General features: G+C 35.2%; 1 protein-coding gene across 4 annotated transcripts; it reads right to left on the reverse strand.

Annotated features, from left to right (window-relative positions):
* Positions 1-638: 638 nt before the first annotated feature.
* Positions 639-15,415, reverse strand: LOC103972788 (uncharacterized). 4 transcript variants are annotated; one of them, XR_010502097.1, is made up of 13 exons: positions 15,252-15,401; positions 15,031-15,145; positions 13,616-13,694; positions 12,785-12,881; positions 10,434-10,536; positions 10,158-10,291; positions 9,905-10,082; positions 9,654-9,811; positions 7,524-7,733; positions 7,055-7,402; positions 2,648-2,774; positions 1,400-1,624; positions 639-900 (listed from the first exon to the last, which is right to left on the reverse strand). XR_010502097.1 is itself a non-coding variant. In XM_065173064.1 (12 exons), exons 1-12 carry the CDS (start codon positions 15,360-15,362, stop codon positions 1,473-1,475), a joined length of 1,809 nt encoding a protein of 602 aa, XP_065029136.1. In that variant the 5' UTR covers positions 15,363-15,415; the 3' UTR covers positions 1,183-1,472. The 4 variants fall into 4 exon arrangements, 2 of the variants coding, with proteins under 2 accessions (XP_065029136.1, XP_065029134.1); XR_010502096.1 differs by having other exon boundaries at positions 1,376-1,624; XM_065173064.1 differs by lacking the exon at positions 639-900 and having other exon boundaries at positions 1,183-1,624; positions 13,616-13,691; positions 15,252-15,415.
* Positions 15,416-27,520: the final 12,105 nt, after the last annotated feature.

Consider the following 27,520-nt stretch of genomic DNA (forward strand, 5'->3'; position numbering starts at 1 on the left):
GAAGAAATAACTTTGACCAATGCATTTTTATTGACCGAGAACTAACTCTTTCTTGGTTCTCCGCTTTTGTTTCTTATATGCAATTGTGGAACTCAAATCTATTGAGTTAATTGTTAATTGGCAAGAATGCGAAATCAAATATATGGACAATTCTATTCATTCTTGTTGGTTGCAGGATTGTGGTTGATTTTTTATGATGCGGAACTTTTGTGGATCAACACAAGATTTTACGGAACCTGTTTGGATTATCTGAGCTACACAATTTCAGTTTTGTCGATGATCTGATCTTCATCTTTGATCCTACACCAAACACGACGGCTCAATTTTTCACATCATCATCACCATCCACATAAGGACAAGCCATATCCAGGTCAACAAGATCAGTTAATTGGCTCAATTGACAAAGATATACAAACAAGTAAGCTGATTTCTGCATAATTTAAATTGTTTTTTTTTTTTTCATTCAATATTGTGGACAAGCTAGATTCATCCTATTTATCATTGCAGATAGAAGTCCAGAAAATATGCACATGATGTTGATATTTAAAGTTGCAGTATAGATTAGAACAAATTGATTGTTCCTGTGCATTCGTTATCGTGTATGATTTTAAGTGCATATCAGTCAGTTAATATAAGCCTGATTTTAAGTGCATATCATGCTCTTAATCACCACATTAATATTGGATGGCGGAGTGCAAACTGCTACCCCACCATCCATCAACATTGAACTCCATGAACAATTTGGTGCATAAGTTGGCTTTGGATACACGAACGCACGCACTTGCATGCACACACACGTACACTTAAGATATAGAATTGCCCTGCGCAGTTGACATCCCCGCTGTAATTGGTAGCAGCAGCTCTTTGTTTTTGGAGTTTGCTTTGTTTGCTATTCTTGGCCTGCAATTCAATATAAGTGTGATATTTCAGCACCTAATGTTTTCTAAAATACAAACCATAATATCTCAACTATTTGTGATCGACTACTAAGCTCTTTATATAATAATAATTAACATCCCTTACAATAACATCCTGTAATTAATTATTTCTAGTGACCACAATAGATTACGTTTATTCGGGTACCTGCCATTCTAACCCACTTAAGCTAGATTTGTGTAACCATTAATCATATTTGGAAAAGGTACTAACAAAAAAAAAATAGATATATGAGTTGGACCTAAATAAAAAAAATTAAAGCACCTGTATAGAAAATAAAAATAAAATTCATGATATCCTATCCATTATCATTCTTAATTTTGGTGACGATGGTATTTATCATTCTACCACTTTCACATGGATATGAAACCTGCAGCAACAAAACCATGACGATCCGATGAACGAGAAAACAAATATTATATTATTTGCCTCCATTCACCATGAGTGTAGATTTTGGCTTCACCATTTAGTCTTGCTTCTGAACTGTATTCCTCTGTCAGGAATTTTCTCTTCCATACTTGGAGAGAAGATGGTCTTCAGTGCCTGAAGTGTCGGACATTCGTAAAGACAAGAGAAACTCCATATTTGTTGCAGCAGTCCACGGCATCTCCGTCTCTGATACTGCCTCCAGGTTCAGCAATAACTCCGATACCGTTCTGGCATGCCTCTTCGACCGCGTCCTTCCAAGCTGCCAATGCAGTAATCTCGTTTCAATAATAAAGCCACTACAGATCATTTTGTCTGTCTTGACAAGGTACACTAGAAGCCCACCAAAGAAGTAAACAGAAAAAAACAAAACAAGGTTATGGTAGCTGTTGTATGAACACTTTGCCATCAAAAGTTCTCAGTGTCCAGTTGGAGGATAAATAAGTGACAGTGATCCCCTTTTTGAGAGACCCAGTCCTCAAGCAGATATTGTTTTACTTGGTTTGCATGGTTGGTTCAGTTGCAGCACCCAGATAGCCCATGATGGAACTATCGACTATTATTTCTATTCTTCTGCCTATCCGGATCATTCCCTCTCCCAAAAGAGAGATCATAGTGTTGCGGGATTGAAAATTGTAGTACAGATTTTAAACTTTATCAGCACGCAAACACTAAGGATGCTAAGATGAAGATACTCAGATGGATGAATGCGATTATTAAAAAGCTAAAATTGAAGATCAATGATACAAAGCTTTGATAGAAAAAAAATCTATTAGAGACTCATCGATTAGAATTAGAGAATCATTTAAAACAGCATGAAAATGCTAAAAGGAAACTTATAAATTATTAGTTAAACAAGGTGAGTCAATTAGAATTAGCTGGTATGACATAGAGGAAGACCTATGAAAATCTATTAGAGACTCATCGATTAGAATTAGAGGTATCGCATGATTTTACAGCCAATAAGACAGACTCATCGATCCCATGGAGTATCCTCGATTATACAAGGCACAGAGGATGATGACACAGAAAACAGATCGATGTAGACACATATCTAGAGTACAAAGAACAAAAGCATGTATCTAGGAGTTGATATGCATGTTTGGTGGCAATTTAGCAAAAATAAGATCAAAATTGGCTATCATCCTATGTTGAAAAGATGATAATGAAAACCACATGTTCAGAAAATTCAAAATAAGAGAAAGAAACATGATGTATAATCATTTGATGCATATGTAAGAAAGAACAATGGCTGCAGCATGTCTGTTGATTTCATAGTTCTTACCAAATGGGAAGAAAGCATCACTAGCCAAAGCAGCTCCTTTTGCCTCTTCTCCTGCTTTCCTAAAAGCTATTCGTAAGCTCTCCACCCTATTTGGCTGCCCACTCCCCATTCCCAACATACAGTTATTCTGCAAAAAAAAACATTCAGTTTCCTGTGTATGAGAACACTTGAGGAATATAAGAAACACCACATGGTCGCAGAAGCCAAAGATAGAGTAGATTTCCTTGTAATTTGTCAGAAGCCAGACTCTGTCTGGCATATTGTGCTTTTTAGCTGTCTACTAAGCCGAGGAATTAATCATCAATGGATAGCTCAAGAACAATAATTTTTTTTTCCATAAGCTAAAAATACATAAAATCATCATTAATCTACAGATGCTTTGCATTCAAATAAACTAATCTAAAGAAGAACCTCCGATCTACCTTAGTCCATTACTAATATCAACATATAGATTTCCCTCAAGCTATCTAATTAATTGGAAAAACTGCATATCATATCAGCAAGAACAGGTGCTCAAAGAACGGTCTGACCTGTCATTCATGACAAGATGTTTCATTCATTCTTGTTGTTTTCCAACAAGGACACATGCTAAATCCTGCGAAATTACACTTGTAGATGTTGGATCACATAAGCAAGTAACTTAATATCATATTATGCATTCTCCTATTCCATGGGCTAGTTCAGCATGGGCCAAACAAGCATACACATTCAATTGCAACATATTAAATTAAAACTAATTCTAGAAAACAAGGATTGCAATTCGGTCCGTACTAATGTACCAAGCCTTGCTCGGTACGTATAGGCATACCAATGATATGCCCAAAATCATAAACAAAAGACCTCCAAAAATACTTGAAAAATAGAAAAAAGTTAGATTAGGGTTTTTAAGTTAGAAATAAATATAATTTTAATATAATTTTATCAAAAATAATGTAAATTAAGAAAGAATAATGCCACATATCTTTTTCAAGCTTTGAGGAGTTGTTTTGTAATATGTTCCAAATCGTCCTTCCATTAATAATGAATTATCTACAAAAAAATTATTTAAATTGTTAGATTATTTTTTATATAACTTAAGCTTTAAACTTTAAAATTCAAATGAATCAAATAATCAATTGATGAATATGCTAGGTTCTACCACCAAAAAGAACAATGAGACTCCACAATCGATGGATCGAGGTCCTCGATCCTATGTGTATCTATATATCAATATAATATGTTTGTTGGGTCCAATCTTGAAATTGATCCCACGACATAGTGTACTGATACACCGTATGTTATTGGTGCATCAATATGGTGATGGTCGTAATCTGATTGTCGTGAACCACATATATCTAAGGCAGCTCTAGAGGGAAGGACGAATGTGGCATGTATTGGTACGAAGAATAGAGAATGTCGGAACTTCTACTTTCGCTACTGATCAACTACTCCATATTGTAAGATCGATCATCGTACTGTTACTCGAAAAAGTATAACCAACTATCACCATACCGCTGTTGGTCGTAAGATTCTCCATAATATGACGATTGTGAATACCATGAGATCAATCTCTGTTTCTAAGCCTCAAACAATCAAATTCGACCAATAATAGTCAAAATCCGACCTTGATTAGTAATCTCAACCCTTGATCGATAATAGCCGAAAATCGACCATTACCGATTGGTACAAGTCGGTAACGATCGGATTTCGACCGTTACCACCTAGTACAAATCTCATATCGCCTGATATGGGGTCAAGTGGCCGATACCGCCTAGTAGAAGGCGGTTCGTGAACCGGTATCTTGTCAGACCGGTATGTATCGCCCATATCGAGCAGTACGCAGAGATACAACAAACCCTACTAAAAGGAACAGTATTTGTTGAAACACCATGTCAATCACTATCTGGTTGTGTAGTCAATTATTACTGGTACATTTATGGGTCTAGCCACAAAACCCACCACACAATCACTAGTATGTAACGAATAGATCTCTATTTTCTTAGAAATAGTTAACAAATATAACATCCATGAAAGAAATTCTCCTTATTAAACAATTTGACAGCCATATTTTAGTTAAAAGCAATTGGCGTTGGTTTGATTAAAGTACAAATCACGTGAAGGACAAATGACTCCGACACAAGCTACTAAGCTAGTAAGATTTAAATAATGAGCTTAGAAGATGCAATGATAGATAAAGAGTCCACGAGCAACATAACTAGGGATGAAGCATAAAACACATCAAGCTCACACAAAGGGTATTTACATATGACTTAGTTACGTATATCTTTGCCAACTTCTCCAATACAGAACAGGATTAGTTCATCAATAATTTGCATATAGAAAAAAGAAAATTGAAGATCATCAGCACAGGGGCATGAGTGCTCATCTAAAAGTGAATTGAAGAAAGCAATGGTGCAGTGAATTTGATGAAACGACAATTAGAGTATATGTCTGGGAAAGAACCTGCAAGCATTTACAAACTAGATTGGCATAACATCAAAACACAAAATGGTAGAGGTTATATACCCTGCTCCAAAAGCTCACCAAAATATGATTAGGATCTACATATTGTTTTATTGACAATAATAAAGCAAATTATTAGTGGGTGTTAAGGCAAAGAGTTCTTTTGATGTATCTCAGAGAAAGATGGGGTGATCATCATTGTAAATCTAGGTAAACTGGCCGTCAATGTTTAAGGTATGTGGTGCATGCAAAACGCAAGATTATATGGATCATTGATAGAAAAAAAAAGTGTCCAGTCGCTTTATACTATTAGAAGATTTCCAAAGGACAAATTTTACCATATGAAATACAGTTGTATTGTAGATTATACAGAAAAAGCATCCAAAGTACAAGAGTCTAACCATGATTACATTCAATTATTATATTGAATGCAGATGTAGTGAAAAACTGAAAATTAAATTGAAAGGCAGACCTCAGATTAATCATCTTCATTCTGTAGGATCTTTATATATTATATAATAAGATGATGATTTTGATACTATGCATTGTTAGTGTTCTTCACTCACTTGACCTAATCTTAATGTTACCCAATCAATTTTGTCCAAAATACATGGTTAAAATAAAAACACCCACATAAGGTTAGGTTAAATTTTGGCCTATGCCAACCAGCGAAGTAGTATTGTCAACATGCACAACACAAAATTTTAAGATGCCAGAAGGAATATAGTACAACCTTATCCCATTGAATCTTAATCCTTGCCGTCAGTTCCAACCAAGGTTTGAAATTTCGTACCGTACCGGAGTTTCGACGATCTCTCGGTACGGTACGGAACGGTATACCGCTCGGTATACCGAGCGGTATACCGAGTGATATATGTATATATATATATTATATATAATAATATATATATATTTTTTATTGGCCGACGTCGCATCGCCTCGGCGACGTCGCCTTTTCCTTCCCCACACGGGGCGACGTCGCCGAGGCGACGTTTATTTAATATATATATATATATATATATATATAGCGACGTCGCCGAAAAAGGCGACGTCGTGTCGCCTCGGCGACGTCTCCGAAAAAGGCGACGTCGTGTCGCCTCGGCGACGTCGCCGAAAAAGGCGACGTCGTGTCGCCTCGGCGACGTCGCCGAAAAAGGCGACGTCATGTCGCCTCGGCGACGTCGCCGAGAAAGGCACTGCGTTACCGCCCGTTACCGAATGGTACCGGGCGGTAACGGTCGAAATTTCGACCGTTACCGCCCGATATTACCCGTAACGACCGATACGGGATATTTTTGCGTGTACCGCCCGGTAGGGGGCGGTCCGCGTACCGGTCGCCTCTCGGACCGGTACGTACCGCCCGTACCGGGCGGTACGATTCGGTAAGTAAAACCTTGGTTCCAACTATGACGGACAGGTTACAATCATAGTTTATACACAACATAAACATCCAAGATAGAAAGATTTCAGTAACATTTAATTCTAAATGTTTCTAAGTTAATTGAGGCATCTGTTACCACAAGTAAATCTAGGGCAAATCTGAAAGGACAAAAACAAAGATTTAGACCTTGCATTGTGTTGAAAGATCTTGCCTAGTTTATGTTGATACACAACATAAATTCATAAGATGATGCATGTGCAAGTTGTATATTATAAATATCAAGCTATTATAAAGGATCTCAAGGTAAAGAGCAAAAAATTATAAATTTCAACAGAATGATAAGAGTGAAAAGTGCAGAAATATGCAACTTCTGTAACTCATGCTTCAATCATTTTGAAATCTATGTTGTTCCTTTTTAGAAATAAAAGAACTTTAATCACCTAAAATCTCCAGACAAATCCAGAGATATTAAATTACAACCAACTGCCTCCTACATATAAAATTAAATAATCTAAGACTTAACTGGCTTAATTATTGAATTACTGCTTAATAGCATATAGTATTGAAGTGGAGAACAGAATTACCTTGGCTATTACAATTGCATTACTCTTGACATGCTTAACACAAAGCCATGCAAATTCCGCATCTTGAAGCTCAGCCTCTTGTGGTATCCTTTCCGACATCACAGTGAATTTGATATCTTCTGGGGTTAAATCATCAGAGTCCTGAGCTAACCAGCCCCCAGCAACCTGTCGCAGTGAAAGCATCCCTTTCTCACTCTTTTTTGCCTCAAGGATCCTCAAAGTCTTTGACTTGCCACGGAGGATCTCAAGGCCTTTCTCAGTATATTTAGGTGCAACCACAATCTCGTAAAACATTCGAATCAAACCGTCTATTGGACTCCTAAACTCACGGATTTCCTTTGCTAGGTCCTAGGCATTTGATTGTCAGAAATTAATACATGTGAATCAAGATATGGAAATTCAAATTCATCTCTGTGTTGCTTATGAAAAAGATACTGTGCAATTCAATTTTCATTTCTTTGATAAATACCTCATCTACTATTGTGTTGAAAGCGACAATGCCACCAAAAGCACTGACAGGATCAGCCTTTACAGCTAGCCTGTAGGCTTCAAGGATGTCTTGACGTGATGCTACACCACAGGGATTTGTGTGCTTCACAATCACACAAGTAGGGTTCTTGAACTCGGAGACACAGTTCCAGGCAGCATCAGCATCCAAATAATTATTGTACGACATTTCCTGGATCAAACCAGAGAACAATTTTGACAAAAAGACCCAGCAAAGTAAGAATAACCATATATGACCAAATACCTCAGATCAAAAGCTAAACATACATGCCATTTGAATTCCAGAACTATATTGGCTAATCAACCATTTATCAAGTGAGACGTAAGTACTTGTCAGGTAGAGCAGACTCCTAGAATCTTATAAAAACTAGAACAACAAGATTTCCCAAATTTTCAAATTCACAGGAAACCAAGTAGGCATTCTGATAAATAATACAGGTAGATATTTGTAATCCCATGGAGTCTTGAACTCTTTCCTAATAGCTTAAGATTTTTAATTTAATGTTAATTAGAAACTTTATTAAAAACTTTTCAAAAATAGTACATCTCGTATCCAAAATCTGCACTAAGGTGACATTTAAAGTATAAATACTTGAATTTTACATGTTTAATGAATCATTCGACCTACCTATATCTATATAGGAACTCAAAATTAAGTAACCAACTCAAAAATCAAGCAATAAATTTAAAATGGGCCTCCAGTAACTCAGCAAAATTATGGAAAAAAAATCATCTGAAAATATCAAAATAATAAATGACATGACTGACCCAAACTACTGGACTTGGTCACAACTCTAAATATAACTTCAGAGTGCAATCAACATGGACCATCAAACTTTCTTGAATCTAATATTTAATATCCTTTTTTAGAACTTCATAAACTTCAACACTTGTAATAAAAATTTAAATTTCTTGCAATTCTATAACATCAATATCACTAGCACCTATAAATTCCTGTATGCCATCTTCCACATTTTCAAGTTGTTCTTTCATCCCACATCTAAAAATAACCAAGATGATACTTGTCCTTCACAAGGGCTTTAGTTTTTCTCACTTTGTTATCAGTGGTTCGCTTTGATTTCTAAAGTAGTTCTCTACACATCTCATCTACTTGCATCACCTTAAATCTTCGCTTTGATGCAGCAGGATTTATTATTATACAAATATGACATGTACCAAACAAATTATCTTCCCAAAGTAGTTAATCATCAAACTCATAACTAACAATATACATGTCAACAAAAATTCCATCAAAAATATGGTTTAACTATTTTATAATAAACACTCCCATTAATTTGATAATTGCAACATGCCTTTTTTATACATTTAAGGCTTGGGGTAAAGACTTTTACATTACAGTCAATATAGGGTTTATCTAAAATCCTATCTAAAGTGATGCTTAAATTAATAAAAATTTGGTTCTTTCTGGCATAATGACTCTTCCAAACACATCTATATTCATCAGTGGACTCAGTAGTAAGTAAACAACTAAAAATGGACTCTAATAACACTTCAATGTAGAAGAAAATTTATCCAAAATACTAAAAGAATGAGCAATAATAATATTATTTAACCCAAAACTACATAACTTATTTTAAACCCTAAAGTGGACTCCAAAGTGCAATTTGCTTGGACAACTCCCATGTCAAAGAGAACGGATAGGTGACACAAGATGCAAGATAAGTAGATAAATATTTTGTTGGCTATCTTCTTCAACATAAATATCGTTTTCTTGGCTTTCTCGTTCTACATATTTCTATTATTGTTCGTTTTACTTTTTCCCTTTTCCATTCTATGTTTCTTCTTCTAATGGCAACATTGCCATGTTACCTATCACAGAATGAAACAAATTGTTCTAACAATTGACTAACAAGAGTCCTTTTTCTAAACTATGGAACTTTCCATAGTCAAATCAGTTTGACCACTACTGTATAGGAGAATTAAGATGCTCGACAGTAAATGTTCTTTTCTAGCTTCCTTGATCTGCCTGTTGCCATGTTAGTTTTTCTTTTTGTAAACATTGATTTCTGTGATGGCTGGTGCAGCATGAAATAAGAAAATTGTATCACTAAACCCAATGAACTTCTCTCACCTTCCCATGGTGTTGTATAGCAGTGGCAATACCACCAGCATTAACCAGGGATAAACTCCTGTCATCGTAAAATGCAGCTTTCTGATGAGGATTTTCACCATATCGAAGAGTACACTTCAGTGACAAGGGCACTGTAAAGCTTGGAGGCATCTTATCTCCTAAGATAAGATCACACATAAAAAATAATATGATTTGCAAACCTGTTTATAAAGTTCATATGATGTATAAAACAAAGAGAAAAAGATGGTTACCATCCTCTGTTTGCTTCCACAACCACTCTGACACTGCAGAATCATAAGAAGCAACATGTTGAAAGGCCTTCCATGCCAGTTTCCTCCGAAAATGCTGATTATCTTGTTTTCCTTGCAGAAATTCCAAGACTGCAGGATAGTCTTTGTGGTCAACAACAACCAAGACATCTTTGTGATTCTGTTAAAACAAGCACTTAGGCAAGTTCCCAGAGTAAGTCATAACTGTAAATCTCCCATCAAGTTTTAGAACAACCTTTGCTGCAGCACGTATCAAGGTAGGGCCACCAATGTCGATATTCTCAATTCCATCCTCAAAAGTTATTCCATTGGCAGAAGTAACCTTTTCATAGAATGGATACAAGTTCACCACCACTATATCAAATGTTCCTGCAAAAATATGAAGAAAATATTAAACTGTCCAAATTATAAGTTTTAGAATCTCATAATCAAGAATTATTTACATCCAAACGATACTAGAAGGATTCTTGAATAATGTATGAACTAAAAGACATAATGATGAGTAACTTACCAATGTTGTGCCTACTTAAGGCTTCCATGTGATGATTATGATCTCTACGAGCAAGAATACCACCATGTATACTAGGATGTAGAGTTTTCACCCGTCCATCTAGCTGCAGAAATCAATAAAATGGTTAGGTAACCTTTTATGATGAAAGATGATCAAGCAGAGGAAAGTTATTCAGTTTGATAGAAAAGCACCTTCACAACATCCTTTTAGAAGTATACACAACTATGTGCATCAGATCAAAGTTATGTTAAGTGATTTCAATAGGCGCTCGGGCAAGGCGAGACGAGGCCCGAGCGCCTCGCTTCATGTCCAGGCGCCTCACTTCAAAGAGGCGCCGCCTGGGCGCTCGTCCGAGCCCAGGCGTAGGGCGCTTTGGGTGAGCGCCTAGGTTAAACTAGGCGACCGAACCAGATTTTTAGGTCTGGTTGGTCTCCGATGCTTTAGTCGGTTCAATCGAACCAACTAAATCACCGATACCATGCTCCCTCTCGCGATTTCCCCAACTTCCCCAACCCTAACACTCGCGATTTTACCGCCGAGATTTCTTCTCTACTGTCGCTGCTCTCTGCTGCCGCTACCACTGTCACTGCTCGCCGCTGCCACAATCGTTGCTCGTCACTACTATCGTCGCTCACCGCTGTTGTCGCCGCTCCCGCTTCTGCTCGCAGCTCCCGCTCCCACTCCTGCTGTCGCTCGTCGCTCCCGCTCCAACTACGGCTATCGCCTGCTACCATTGTCATTGCCTCAGCAGCCTCGGTCTTCTCACACTCTTCTCACTATACTGTTAACAGTATATTAATAGTATACTGCTAACTGTATACTAATAATAATATTTTTATTTATTAGATTAATAATATATTATTTTAATTTTAATACTATTAATTTTTTTATTTAATAGTAAACTTTTTTATTTAAAAAATAAAAAAATATACTATTGTGATTTATTTATTTATTTATTATGATTTTGTACCTAATTTTCTTAATTTAATAGTATTTTTTATTTAAATAATTATATTTATTAATTATATTATATTTTTTATATTTTAACGTCTCGCTTCGCTCGAGCAAGCGCCTAGCGCCTCAGGCGTTTTTAGACCTTGGCGCCTAACGCTTTTTAAATCACTGGTTATGTTACACTGGTGTATTTTAAACTCAAAATAGCATGTATATAGGACCTCGTACTACAGGGTATATCAGATTCCTGAAAATTATTTAAGAAATTCAAGATGAAAAACCTGAATAGCGTACCAGGTTTAGACTATGGAAAAATTCTCAATTTATGCCAAATCCTAGATCGACTTCCACCAACTTAGGTAAGTGTTTTATCAACATATGTAGCAAAAGAACATATCTAATTTAGCTCTTTCATGCTTACTATAACTGGTTATTTCAGTTTTCTACTGGCTGCTTTAACTATAACCTCAGCTCTATTCATTGGTTTGAACAAGATACGACTACAAAAATGAGCTACAGAATTGGGATACTTAAGAGTTATGTGCTTCGCTGTTGTTTGTTCTCAAGACATGCAAACCATCATGTCAAGACTGCGTATCCTAAACTCCCAGCTCACCTTTGTAACAAAGCTAAAAGACAACAAAGTTATTTCTATTTATAGATATCTCAGAGGATTTTCTACAACCAGTAAAAAAATATCAACCTTTTAAAAGGCAAATAGTGAAGATAAGGAACAAAATGCCCTTTGTTTTCTTGGCACAGCTTTCACCAAGTTCCAATCAGCAAACTCCAAAGTAAAAAAGATCAAATTGAAGATCAGATATCGTGAAGGTTCAACCCAAAACACTTCACTCATGCAACCCACAGAGAAACAAAACACAGTCGCTTATATGACATCTCACACAACTCTCCTTGGAACAAACTAGCTAGTTTGCTTAAGTGAAAGTTGAACTTGAAAATTTTGGTGAAGGCACTGAAAAAAGAGAAAAAACATAATTACATCTATCATACACAATATACATAGTGCCACCAGAGAAGGTTAAATGGATGGATTGTATAATGAGTAACTACTTTCTGCTGCAAAATCATTTATATACAAAATTATGAGTCTTTATTTGTTGATATCTAGTGATCACTTAATTCTTCCAATTCCTTTGTTCTCCATCCATGTAAATATCCAGCACATATCCAAAAGTGGATAGATGATGATACTTGTTTCTCAACCCAAGCAGGTCCTGTTTTGAGAAGCAATTATAACCATATTAACAAGAATAGAGGTTACTAGAAGACAAATTCATATAATTCAAATAAACTGAAACTACATAATAAAGTTATTATTTATGTTAATCTAGATATTTAGTACAAGTGGTCAAGGATAATAACATAATAAAGTTTACCATTTCTGGAAAATGGGTGATCTCTTCAACTTTAGTTACAGAGACACCAGCTTCTTCTAAAGCAAATGCTGTTCCGCCGGTCGAAACAATAGAATACCTATAAAAAAGTATTTGCATGAAGCTAGGGAAGACTAGAGGCAAAAGAAAAAAAACAAAGCCAGACCATTCCATTGCTAAGATATGCATTTTAAGAATTACAATAATGAGATGCGCATGAAAGTGTGCTGCCAAAGTAAAGAGTCCACCAAGAGAGAAGAAAAAGAAAGAAGAAAACAACTTGAGATTTATATCAAGGACAACAAGTGAACGCCCATTAAACAAATCCACAGCAGTCGAGAACTGTTCAAGAACTAGATTGTTATATACACAGAACAACTTGATTATCTACAGAATGAACACTGTGGTGAGTCAAGGAACTTGAAGATATTTAATCACTTGTAGAGACAGTACAACTAATTGTTCATCACTCTGCCAGCTTTCCACACTTTAGAAAGTCTACATATTTTGCATGGGGAAAGTGTGGATGCTTTGTTCAGTATCGAATTTGCTCATCTATCATAAAGAAAATTCATGAGAGTTGCACCAGAATCCTTTGAAGATAATTCAATTAGAGCAGAACTATACATATGCAATTTTTGCATCAAAGATGTTCATTGTTCTGATACATATTTCTCTTTCAGAAAGCAAGGAAATAGACTACCTACTGTGAATAAAAGAACCTTAAATGTTAAACTAAACATACAGCTGGGAGGAACAATAGAGATTAGATATTCCAAGATAAAATTTTAATAGCCAATACAAATATTAAAGTTCACACATGCTGAAGCTTACCCTAAGCCTTGGAGTCCATCTCCAAGAAGAGATAAGTCTCGCTTATCCGACAATGATATCAATGCTTGCTTATGCCCTACTAATAAAAGATCTATAAACATTAGCACCAGAGCCAGAAAAAGATCACTCAACTATATATATAATTTAACTTATTACTTCATTGCACCAAAAATTGAGTCTGGATTTAAGTATCATCTATACAGCACCATATACAAGGCAGCAACCAATTAACATCTGGAATCTTCAAGAAAGAATGCATTAAAGTGCTGCCTTTGCTGCAGCACATTATCATGCCAGTACCAAACCAGTATAGTGCTAGTCATACCATAGCACATTACCATGCCCAGTTGCAAGCTACATATTGTGCCAATGTAAAAGCACACACATCATGTGAAGATACAACCAGCAACCAGTAGTTAACAGGCACAAAAGCAACATTTAGAACTTATCCTCGAAAACAAATAGACAAAGAGATAAAGGAATTGACAATCATCATCACTAAAAATGAAAAAAATTATAATGAGTTGTTAGTTGAATACGGATAGCTCACAATTATTTAACTTTCCTGTGAGAAATGATAGCAAACATAAGTTTCAATTGACCTAATTGCAGGCAAGAAAAATATCCAATCCACGCAAAGCTTCATCAAAAATAATATCAAAGATTCAAAATTTGAGGAAACAAAGTTCTATTTACAAGATTAATGAATATTCAGTCAAAAGAATTTGCTTGATCCTGTGAATAAAGAGAAAGAGTAATCAGTTTTTCTATGGTTAGTCATCAGCAAAAACCTTATTTTTAAAGTACTGATGAAAATATTCATCACTTTTCCAATACTTTTTCCCATCAACATGGCACAAGCTATGGATCACAATTCAAAATCAAGAAGACTCAAGGAACATTTGACAAAATTGTATAATTGACCATCAGAAGATGTAAACTTCCAAAGGATGGTTTAGAAAAGCAAGTAGGCCAACAACAAACTTGGCAAAAAAGGTGGCCAATTGTAGGTAGAAAGTAACATCTTCTCCATTGTAGCTTAGTCACATGTAGACATGGAGTAATTCCTTTCAATTTCCACCGAAGAGAGGGTAACCATGTGGAAGAATGTGAAACAAGAACGAAATACAAGTTCCTCAATACAGTTTTGAAATGCACATAAATCCAAATAATAAAGAGGCTAAAAAGGCCGATTACATACAGAAAAGGAAAAAGAAGTAATATGATTTTCCCTGATTAACTTAAATTCAAATTTTTAGCACAAAATTTTTGAGAGGCGGAGAAACGAAATATCAAGCGGCTAAATGAAAACCACAAACACTACAACCTTTCACCCCAAAAGAACCGAAAAACTTCAAAAGTTCAATCTTTTGCCCAACAGAAAACGAAAAAGAGGCACGAAGGGCAGATAATACCAGCCAATATAGAAGGAGATGCAGCCTTCTGCGTTTCCACATCTGCCATGCCCCTGATCAGACCGCGAGCTACGGAAGAAGCCCGACAGGGAACAAACGAGAGAAGTACGAAATTCTGTTGCCAAGGCACAAGACCAAGCATCACAAAGGTGGTATATTTCCTTGGTGGCCCTAAACAAAGCAGGGCGAGAGAAAGGACAGAGGAGAAGAGAGAGACTCACTTTTCCAGCGCGGTGGAGGCACGGCCGGTGAGGATAGAGGAAGCGGTGAGCGGCTCCGCTGGCGGCAGTAGTAGCGGCGGCAGTGGGTGAGGACGAGAGAGAAAGCGGCATTGTTTCTTAGCTCCGCCGCTGAGGCCAAGGGGGGAAGTGAATTTGTGTTGCTTGCGAGTAGGGGTTTAGTCGTTTATATATATACCGTCCGGTTTCGTTTCATCGAAAAGGTGTCCAATTATAGTAATTTTCGTGAAGGACCAAAAATATTATAATCATACTAAAAAAATACCGTAATTAATACAGAAATAAATCAATAAATTGTTATAGTTTTTATAGTGATCTAATAAATACAAAGGGCGAGATTTTATTTTATATGTCCACGTTTTCTCGGGATAAGGAAAACAAAAAAAAAGGGTGTCAATCGAAAAAATAAAATAAAATGAGAGGTTTTTCTCATTAATTCATCCTATATTTATTTATTTCTATTTATTTTTTTATAGTGACTTAGAGGTAACCCTAATCTTAGAACCATATCTTTATAATCGGAACCAAGTCGAATCCAGACGATTTTCGAATTTGTGGTTCCAATTCTAGTTTTGGTTACATATCAAAACTATCTATTCTAATTTTTTTTATTTCTTTTATTTTTATTAAAAATAATCTATAATAATAAAAATATTTATATTTTTATTAAAAAATCATCAGATGTATTTCTAGACACCTAATGACATAAATTAAGTAATTTACATCGATAGATGCATCAACAAATAAATCTTTGTTATTATTCATATTCAACTCATTACCATTTTCATATTCTTCTAACGCACCATACTATTAATACATTTAATCAAAAATAAATGAGTAGTGGAATAATAAACACTAGATAAAATATAAGTAGCATAATTAAAAACTTTTAGAAAATATAATTCTTTTCACAAACATTCCAATGTTACAGAGATAAATTCAATTGACTTTTATTATTTTAATAAAAGTATATAATAATTATCTACATTCAAAACTCACAATTAAGATTCATTTTAGCTCGTGATTTTAATCATGGACCGCTTAAGCCCTTATAATTTACTCGTGTCTAAATTAACTCCTACATTTTAAAAAACGTAGCATATAAGCTCCTCCCGTCAAGTCTGAGTTAACAGATGTTAGAATCTGCCTACATGGCATGTTGACTCATAATAAAATATTTATATAATATTATATTTATATAATTTAAGTTAAAAAATCTGCTTACATGGCATGTTGGCATGTTTCTTATGTGGCATGTTGACTCATAATAAATCATTAATATAATAACACATGTAATTTAATTTTTTAAAAAAGTCCATCTTATCGAGGAAGAGAAAGCGTTGGGGGCCATAACGACGAACAAAGGCAGAGAGGTAGAGGTAGGAGAAGCCAAAAGTGAAGGTAAGGAAGAGTTGGACTATTCTAATTTACTTATCATTAAGAGGAGAAACCTTTTAATAGTGTTTTCCCACTTCTCCTTTTTACAGGTTTAGGAGTGAACCTTTTACGAGCACTCACTCCTCCCTAAACAGAATTCTAAACTTCGAATTAAAGGAGGGATTCTCTCAAGTGATTTCTATAGTGTTTTCCCACTTTTAAGCTCTATGTGCTTGTGTGTTTTAACCAGGGATGAGAGGGGTATTTATAGGCCTCAAGTTAATTCAAACTTGAAGCCTAAAAAGCTCTCATCCTGGGTTTCCTAGGTCCTGGCGGTACCACCGCCTACAACACTAACATTGGGCGATACCACCGCCTAGGAGACTATGTCTGGGCGGTACCACCGCCTGACACTGACACTAGGCGGTACCATCACCCAGTCTGACGGTTCCACCGCCTAACATAGTCTCGGACATTGTGCCACGATGGTGCCATATGTTGGGTCACTGTTTGGGCCTTTCACTTGGCCCAATATAGTCCATACATTGGCCTAACTAGCTCCTAATTGGGTTAGCCCAATTCCAATCCTAATTATATGCTAACTACGAAATTTAAGACATTTACTAAGCTAAACAAGTCCGTAAGTCTAGGTTTCTTCCGGCGAACTTCCGACGATCTCTCGGCAATGTTCCAACGGACTCCCTGCAAGCTCCTGGATTTCACGAGGATCTTCTTGGTGAGTTTCTACGAGCTTCTTTGGCAAGCTCCTGGACTTCTCGATTAATTTTGGCAGAACTTCTAACGTACACTTGAACTGCCAACGAAATCACGTCCTTGACTTCGAGACTTCATTTTGCTTTATAACTTGCTATCATAGTTAATCCTGCATAGTTAAAACCTACTTCGATCTAGATAATTATTACTAAGCTAATCAAATGTTGTCCGGCATGTCATTGGTTCATCGACAATTCGTCCGTTTCTTCGGCGCATCGTCCTCTTTTGCGGCCTATTACCCAATCGGCTAGTTGACCTTCGCAACTTCGATTTCCTTGGCGCAATATCCGCTCTTCTTGGCCCGATGCCCGAAATCATGGCCCGAAAGCCTTCTATCGATACGTCGACCGATCCTTCGGCTCGACGGCTCGATGTTCAATCTCCTAACATGTTTTTCTCCGGCCCAACATGATTCTTCTTGCTTTAATTGTCTCTCCCTGATCGAAGCATCCAGCTTTACTCAAAATGCAGATCAAATCATGAACACTATCAATTAGTTTCATCATCAAAATCTAAGATTCAATAATCTCCCCCTTTTTATTGATGACAACCAATTGATGACGAAGTTAATTTTTAACTCCCCCTATCAATATGTCATATTGATAGAACTCTTAGATTCAAAAATTCAAACAATATATCATGATAAAATCATGCATAACATCATACTTCTCCCCCTTTGTCATCAACAAAAAGGAGAAGTTCAACTATGAATAATCTCCAATTTCAACAAAAAGGAGAAGTGTTTAGACATACAAGTTCAAATCATTGCATAATCTCTAATTTTATCATCATGCAAGTTTTATAATATACAGGTAGCAAATTTCTCAAGTGTTACTTCTCTATAAAGTATGAAGGTTAGCAAGTTTTTAAAAAAGAATGCAATATAGCAATATATTATTTTAGAATATGTAAGCTAGCAATTTTACACATATGAAAGTTGGCAAAGTTTTATATCTTTTGAGATTAGCAAGCTTTTTGCTTCTTTATGATGTGCAAACTAGCAACTTTTCTCCCCCTTTGTCATTATCAAAAAGAAGGAAAGAATATAATTTTATAATTTTTTTCCTTTACATCAATTTCTAAATTATGATAAAGATAAAGTATCATTCTTAATTGCAATATGGTATCATTTCAAAAAATGATAATAGTTGACTTTCACATCATTTCATTAAAAAAATCATAGTATTGTATGCATCATTCCAAATCATGATGGTATCAAAATATCAAATTACATTACATCCTACTATGCATGATCATAACTTCTCATTTGTATGCATCAACATAATATCATGAGTATTTCATGCATAATTTCATATCATCTCATGATGAATATCAAGAAAATTTAGTTGGGTGATGAGATAAACACTTCATGAATCTAAGGATATATACATAAAAATTATATTATCAAAGATAAAATATCAAAGATCATGAAGGATTAAGCCATGAATACTAAATGACATGATTTATCTTGACAAATCTCCCTTTTAGTAAATAACAAAAAAGAAACATGAGAGTTCAAAAATAAGATCTTGATTCATAGAAAAATTTCAAGTATCAATATCGAGAATTCAAGATGATGATATCGATAAAGACATTCCTACAACAAAAGGTGTTATGAGAGAACACATAAAGGATCTCGATTCATGTATAATATCTCTTAATTCAATATGAATCATAAAAATTATAATTCCAAAAAATCATGATTCATTTAGATAGTAGATAGCAAAAAGAAATATCAAGGATAAAAGATCTCGATTCATATAGGGTAAATCTCAAGTTATAAATGTTGAGAAATCAAGATAAACATCATGGTTAGATAAAACTCATCTAAATTCAAATCAACAAATCATCAAAATCACTTTCAAGAGATTCAAAATGATATAAATAACTTTATCAATCTCTTAGTGAAAAATTGATAAGATAGAGAAAAGGAAATTTTTAATATAAATATTTTCCTATTTTTAGTTGTTTCAATTCATGTGATTTATTTCATAGAAGCATGCCTTTTTCATTTATACCAAATAAAAACATGCATTAACGTTTAAAATGAAAAAAAACTTTCATTACGGTAAAGATCGATAATCCATAAATCACAAGAATTATCATGCATAATTTCGAAGGATAAACTCATTAAGTATGATCATTATGCATCATTACTTTGGGCATAATACCAAAACAGTAAAAATTTTTAAAACATCATTACTTGGGTATACATGATACCAAAATATGGTTTCAAGTTTTCAAGGTATAACATGCACATTTTCAAACTATAAACTCATTAAGTATGATTTCAAATCATCAAGCATGGTTTTGTTGAACAAAAAACATTTTCAATCAAAATCAAAAAATAATATGGAAATCATCAAGATACACATTATTACTTCATTACATCATTAAAACATCAAGCATGATTTCATTAACTATAAAGCATTTTTCATCAAAATCATTTTGTTTGTTGTAGTTATGCATTTTTCTTTTTAGGTGAATCTAACTTTTCATGCTTCGTTTTCCATACAAAAACTATGTATCATCATTTATAATCGAAAGGCAATATGAAAATCATTATTGCTTCTTAAAACATGCATAGAATTAATATTTTATTATATTTTTATAAAAGATACAATTATTAATTTCAAAATTACTAGCATGATCCTAATTTTTTTATTAAAAAAATAACTCATGAAAAGTATTATGTAATTTCGAAATAAAGTAAAGGGGTTTCGTTTGAGTTGTTTACCTCATTGACGAAAGTCATCAAAGCGTAGTTCACCACTTTGCCTTCGTTGGTTTGCTCCTCGTCTTTGGAGGTACTCGTTTCGTCCCAAAGTGCTTTCTTCTTTTTGTGTTCATAGCAAGTAGTTGCATTCTTTTTATGTTTACTTTTAATTTTCGATTCTTGTTTTAAAAACTTTTTAATATTTATTGTAAGAAGTTCAAGTTCACCATCACTTGAGCTTTTGCTCGAGTGGTCTTCTTTTGTTCTAAGTGCAAAATCCTTCCTATTCTTTGGAAGGTTGTTCTCAAGTTCGTCATGTGCGACATTGGTTATTTCGAAGGTCATCAGAAAAATATTTAAGTTCTTTGATTCTTGTATTGCCGTTACTTTCGAATCCCAATTTTAAGAAAGTGATCATAAAACTTTATTCACAAGTTCAAGATTCGAAAAACTTTTACCAAGTGCTTTTAAACTATTGACGACATCCGTAAAACGAGTGTAAATGTCAACAATAGTTTCACTTGGTTTCATATGAAACAACTCGAAATCATACATCAAAAAATTAATTTTAGAGTCTTTAACTCTACTAGTGCCTTCGTGTGTGATTTTGAGTGTGTCTCAAATGTCAAAAGTTGTTTCGCAAGTAGAAACTCGATTGAATTCAATTTTATCCAAAGCGTAAAATAGATCGTTCATAGCTCTAGCATTTAAAGAAAATGTGTTCTTTTCTGAATCATTCCATTCTTTCATTGGAGTAGAAGACTTTTTAAAACTATTTTCGATAATATTCTATAAATTCAAATCCATAGAAAGCAAGAAAACTCTCATTCTAGTTTTCCAATAAGTGTAGTCCATCACATTGAACATGGGAGGACGAATGATTGAAAAACCCTTTTGAAATCCAAAAAGAGCTATTTCTCTTGAGTGTTCATAACGTGGCTCTGATATCAACTGTTAGGAATGAGTCAGCACTAAGGAGGGAGGGGGGGGAGGGGGGGGGGAGGGGTGGCGGCGTGGAATTGAATTAGAGCAGCGAAAAAATTACGTCGATTTACAAATTTCTTCGTACAACTAAAACCAATTTCGACGAAAGCTATTTCAGAGAGATGTTAACTTTTAAATCATATTTGTAAACGTAGGGGAAGTAAAACAATTAAAACAATTTATAGTAAGGGAAAAATAGCAAGAATAGAATTACAAACCATTTTATAGTAGTTCGGTTATCGTGACCTACATCCACTCCGTCGATTCCCCTTCCGTCGAGGCCACCGACATCCACTAATGATCTTCTTGTTAGGATCGGAGTGGCACTAAGAGGGGGGGTGAGTTAGTGCAGCAGTAAAGTGTGATAAACTTTTGACGATTTAAACACTTTCGGAAACTTCGTACGATAAAAGTAATGTTTTCGTTTGAAACCGTTTCGATTGCGTTTTAACTTGAAGAGATAAGTAAGACGGAGACAAAGAAGTAGAGCATTAAAGTGCAAATGGTTTGCAGTAATGTAAATGACAATAAGTAAATGCAAACCAGAGATCACGTCGATTTTACAGTGGTTTGGTCAAATGACCTACATCCACTTGCGAGGCCCCTCTTCGATGAGGCTCCCACCTTCCACTAGCAAATCTCTTGAAATGGAAGGGCAAATACCCCTCTTACAACTTTTTACAAGCGGTTCACTCTCTTACAGATTTTCAGCAAGAAAGAAGGAGGTGAACACTAGCAAATTGAAAACAAGACTAGCAAAGACTTTTCTAAGACCTTTCTCTCAAACAATTGCTGCTCAAAAAGTTGTTATCTCAGTTGAGATTTGAGGGGTATTTATAGGCCTCAAGAGGATTCAAATTTAGGCTTCAAAATTTGAATTCTCTTTGGGTTCCCGATGCTGGCGGTGCCATCGCCTATCAATGGCGGTGCCACCGCTTGTCACTGTCAGACATTGATAGTGTTGGGCGGTGCCACCGCCCAGTCAAGCGGTGCCATCGCCCAGCTCTCGGGTGCTGGGCGGTGCCACCGCCTAGGCCAATTCAGCTCACTGGTTGGGCTCCAAACTTGGCCCAAACCAGTCCGAACTCGGGCCCAATTGGCCCCTACTTGGGTTATAAGATTAACACCTAATCCTAACCCTAATTAACATACTAACTACGAATTTAAAGACATTTTCTAAGCTATTACAAAGTCTGTAAGTCAAGACTTCTTTCGGCGAGCTTCCGGCGAACTTCCGGCGGTCTTCCGATAAACTCTCGGAAACCATTCTGCGGACTCCCGGCAAACTCCTAGACTTCACGATTTGATCTTGGCGAGTTCCGATGAGCTTCTTCGACAAGCTCCGATCTTTCTCGGTGAGCTCCGTGAACTTCCAACGAACCTTCCGGCGAGCTTCCGAAAAACCCTTCGGCAAGCTCCCTACTCATTCTTGGCTAGTTCCGGCAGCATTCCCGACGAACCTTCGGACTTCCGTCGAACTCTCGAACTCGCAATGAATCCTTCGTGCTTGACTCCGACACTTTGTTTTGCTTTATGTCTTCGTCGCTATCGTAGTTAATCTTGCACACACAAGCAAAAACTCTACTCCGATCTAGACAATTATTATAAAGCGAATTGACATTCTATTGCCCGGCACGTCATTGGTTGGTGCTTCGTCCGATTCTTCGGCGCATCGTCCTCTCTTGCGGCTTGTTGCCTAATTGGCGGTTGACCTTCGCAAAGCCGATATCCTTGGCGCAATTCCGCTCTTGGCCCGATGCCCGACGTCCGAAGCCTTCTGCCATCCAATATCCTAACGTGATCTCCTCCGGCGTAATGTCAATTCCTCCTGCCTTAATTGTCTAATCCTGATCGAGTAGACCTGCATCACTCAAAATGCAGTTAAACATAAACATAATTATCAATTGGTTTCATCATTAAAATACGAGATTCAACAATCTCCCCCTTTTTGATGATGACAACCAATTGATGACGGAGTTAAACTTGACCCCCGGAGTTTAAACAAACTCCCCCTATCAATATGCCATATTGATAGAACCTTGAATTCAAACTGAATTCAAGTCATTGCAATATTCATCATGAATACTTGCAACACGTCATTATGAACTCATGCATAGACTTATGCATATCATGTCATCAACATACTTCTCCCCCTTTGTCATCAACAAAATGGAGAAGTACAACTATTCTTTGTGTTTGTAATATAAGTTCAACTCATTGCATGAAAAACATAATATTAAGTTTTATCATCATGCAGTTTTGAAGCTAGAAAATTTAGCAAGTAATGCATCATGCTTAGGACATTCAAGCTATCAAGTTTTAGATATGCAAGTTTTACAGCATACAAGATAGCACTTTTGGTAATGTTCAAGATAGCAAGTTCTATATCATGCAAGCTAGCAATATTGAGATGTTCAAGAAAGCAACTCTTGCTTCTTGAAATATGCAAATTTGTTAAGTTTTGCTAGATGTGCAAGTTAGCATTTTTGCCTCTTAAGATAGGCAAGATAGCACTTTTGTAATTTTTGTTTCTTAAGATAGGCAAGCTTGTGATGTTCAAAATAACAAGCTCTTTCTTCTAGAAGTGTCATTTTTGCTTTCTTTGCAAAGTGTAAGCTAGCAAAATGTTTGAAAAAGTGATCAAGTTTTGCAACATACAAGCTAGCAAAAATGCCAAACTAGCAAGAGATAATGTTTTACATGAGGCAAGCAAACAATTTGGCAAATGTTACATTTGCATCTTCTCTTTTGAGAAGTGCAATTTTTGCTTTCATCTTGAATTGTGCAAGCTAGTTAGTTTGCCTCTTTTCATGATGTCCACGCTAGAAATTCTTGCTCCCCCTTTGTCATTGTCAAAAAGAAGGGAAGACCCTTATATCAATTTTCATATTATGACAAAGGTAAGTATCATTCTTATTTGTGCATTATTATATATTCAAATTAAAACATACACAATTTCAATAACCTTATTTTTCATGCATGATACCGAAAAATAAATCAATCATCATTAATAAGCATATCATACATGATACTCAAACATTAAAATTTTTAAGCATTTATCAACATGTTGATTATGATACCAAACATTCATCATTTAAAGCATTCATGATACACATCATATGCAATAAATACATCATGTACATCATTATCATAAGTATTGCATACGTCATTTTAACTTTATGAATATTTCATCATTGCATGCATTATACCAAAACATTTCAAGCCATGCAAGCCATAAATACAAAGAAATCATGTCATGAAGGATAAAATCATTTGAATACCAAATGACATGATTCATATAGTAAATATCTTCTTTAAATAAAATATCAAGAAAAATCATAGGAGTACAAAGAAGAGATCTTGTTTTAAAAGAAAAATCAAGTAATAACTCCAAGAACTCATAAGGAAAAATCATGATTCATTTAGAAAATCTCTTCTCAAGAGAATATCAAGTAAAATCGTAGAATATCGATTAATGAGAAATTTTGATTTATAATAAAATCTCATGTATCGAATGTCGAGAAATCAAAATGATGATTTATATAAAAAATATCACAAGTTATATTCAAGAGAAAAATCATCATTTATTTTCAACTTATTCAATTTGTCACATCAATATTTCTTAGATATGCATGATACCAAAACATGGTTTTAAATCTTTAACATATAACATGCATAAATTGAAAGGAGAAGGGAAGAATTCAAACGTACAAAGATTTCAACCATCTCATAAACAAATGTAAGACCAAGTCATGAATCCAAAATTCCATGAATCAAAATGATCATCAAAGGTAATCTCATGTTATTCCAAGAAATCAATATCATGATTTTGATAAAACTCATTTCAAATTTAAATCATCAAAAGCATCAAAATATCAACATTACTTTCAAAAGATTCTAAATGGTATACATAGATTTATTATAATAAACATCAAGATCAATAGGATAGAGAAAAATAATTTTTCAAGGAAAAAATATTTTCCTCTTTTTAGTTGTTTCAATTCATATGATTTTATTTCACTTATACCAAATAAAAACATGTATAATGTTTAAAACCGAAAGTGTAAGATTTATTACAACAAAGATTAATAAGGCACTTTCATTATGGTAAAAATCAATAATCCATAAATCACAAGATTCGTATGCATAATTTCGAAATTTATTAAGCATTATCATTATGCATGACACTAAAACATGGTTTCAAAATGTTTAATATTTTCATTACATCATTATGCAATGGTTTCATTGAACATAATTTTGAATGATTCTTATAGATAACTAAAACTTCTTTAGTTTTAATTTATGTGATTGACTTTATATTAGCATGCTCAAGTTTTGTTCTTATGTCAAAAACATACATCATGTTTGAAAACCAAAGACAAGGTTTAAAAAAAAAATCATCAAGCCTTCCATATAAAAACCATATATCATCATTGAAGGTTAATATGGAAATCATCAAAATACACATTCTTGCTTCTCAAGCACATATATATGATTATTTAAATCTAACATTTTATTCTATTAACATAAAACATACAATTTTCAAGAAAAATAATTATTCAAAAGAAAAGAGAAAATGCATCATGGAAAACATCAAGTAATTTCAAAATAATTCAAGAGAGTTGAGTTACTTACCTTGTAGTCGAAGCCCGTCAAAGCCCAATTCGCCGTTTCACCTTTGGAAGTTCTTGATTCATCCTTGGTTGCCTTCCTCTTCTTTGGCCTCTTCCTCCGTTCAAGTTCATTGTTTATTTTAGATTTTTGTTTAATAAATTTATTAAGATTTAGTGTTCGAAATTCAAGTTCATCATTGTCCTCATCACTTGAGTCATTGCTCAAGTGGTATCCATTTGTCCGGAGTTCCAAATCCTTCCTGTTCTTTGGAAGGTGATTTTGTTCATCATATGCATTGTGCACTATTTCATATGTCATCAACAAACCAATTAGTTCTTCAAGTGGAAAAAAATTTAAATCTTTTGTTTCTTGTATTACGGTTATTTTAGAATCCCACCTTTTTGGAAGGGATCTTAAGATCTTGCTTACGAGATCAAAATTCGAAAAAGATTTACTAAGAACTCTTAGATTATTGACGACATCCGTGAAATGGGTGTACATGTCGCCTATAGTCTCGCTTGGTTGTATTTTAAAAAGCTCAAAATCATGCAATAAAATGTTAACTTTCGAGTCTTTGACTCTACTAGTTCCCTCGTGCGTGATTTCAAGTGTTCTCCTGTTAGAGCTAACCCCAGGATATTTACCAAAGGATAATTTTGGCAACACAACAAAGACAATAAAGCGGAAAGAATAAAGCGACAAGAACAAACAAAACACCAGAACACCAGATATACGTGGTTCGGTCAATTGACTTTGACCTACATCCACGGAAGAAAGAGGAGCAAATTACTACTATAAAAGAGGGACACTTACAAATGCCTTAGGAAATGTTCCTAGGCCATAAAACACCTTCAGCTTCCTAAACAAGAAGACTTCAAACCATAAGCAGGTTTTCTTGTGATGCCTGCTGTACTTCTTGTGGTGTCTGTGATACTTCTCGTGGTGTTTCTAACATTAAAGCTCAGGCCCTTATTTATAGTTCTAAGACGAGACAACAAGTCTCATTTTCCCGATGTGGGACTATGGGACTTGCCAAACTAACAAATCTCCACCTTGGCATGTCCCAACAAAACTTGCTCCACCTTCTTCACAAAAGCCCCAACGGGCAATCACCAACAATGAACACCAACCAAGTCCAAGCACTGCTTGAACTTGTAAACCGGAACATGCTTCGTAAGCATATCAACTGGATTGTCCTTCGTATAAATTTTCTGAACAAGGACCTTTCCCTCAGCAATCAACCACTTAGCGGAATTATCAAAAGAAACTGCATCTGAATAGGTAGTAGGCTCACCAACTTCACTTGTCTCTTTTGCAACAGACAAAGCATATGCAACCGAATTTGCATACCTTTGTGGTGGTCGAATATCTCTCATATGACCCAAACACATATGCCATAATTTGGTGATGTCAGAATCAGACAATGATGATGACGAGACTGCAACTGAACCTGTGACAGTAGTTCCCTGCAGAATATACAAGCTACCAGACCTACAAGCTTTCATAACAATAAGAGCACTTCTAGAAACTTTCATAACTCCACCTTCAGTTGTGTATTTACACCCAAGGGCCTCTAGGGTGCCTAAAGAGATGAGATTCTTTTTCAAATCAGGAACATGTCTAACATTAGTGAGCGTCCTCACAATACCATCATGCATTTTAATTCGGATTGTTCCTCTACCAACAACATCACATGCGGCATTATTGCCCATCAAAACAATTCCACCATTACAAGATTCATATGTGGAAAACAAATCCCTATTGGGACACATGTGATAAGAACAAC

The sequence above is a fragment of the Musa acuminata genome, chromosome BXJ3-11, assembly GCF_036884655.1.
Source record: "Musa acuminata AAA Group cultivar baxijiao chromosome BXJ3-11, Cavendish_Baxijiao_AAA, whole genome shotgun sequence".
NCBI lineage: Eukaryota > Viridiplantae > Streptophyta > Magnoliopsida > Zingiberales > Musaceae > Musa > Musa acuminata.

Bases quoted from the DNA above. Each gene is read 5' to 3' on its own strand.
- LOC103972788 (XM_065173062.1), bottom strand. From the start codon at position 15,362: ATGCCGCTTTCTCTCTCGTCCTCACCCACTGCCGCCGCTACTACTGCC. The intron at 12,882-13,615 runs GTAAGCTTCAGC...ACTTTTTTATAG, and splicing joins GATGGACTCCAAGGCTTAGG to GTATTCTATTGTTTCGACCG. The intron at 10,083-10,157 runs GTTGTTCTAAAA...TTGTTTTAACAG, and splicing joins TGATACGTGCTGCAGCAAAG to AATCACAAAGATGTCTTGGT.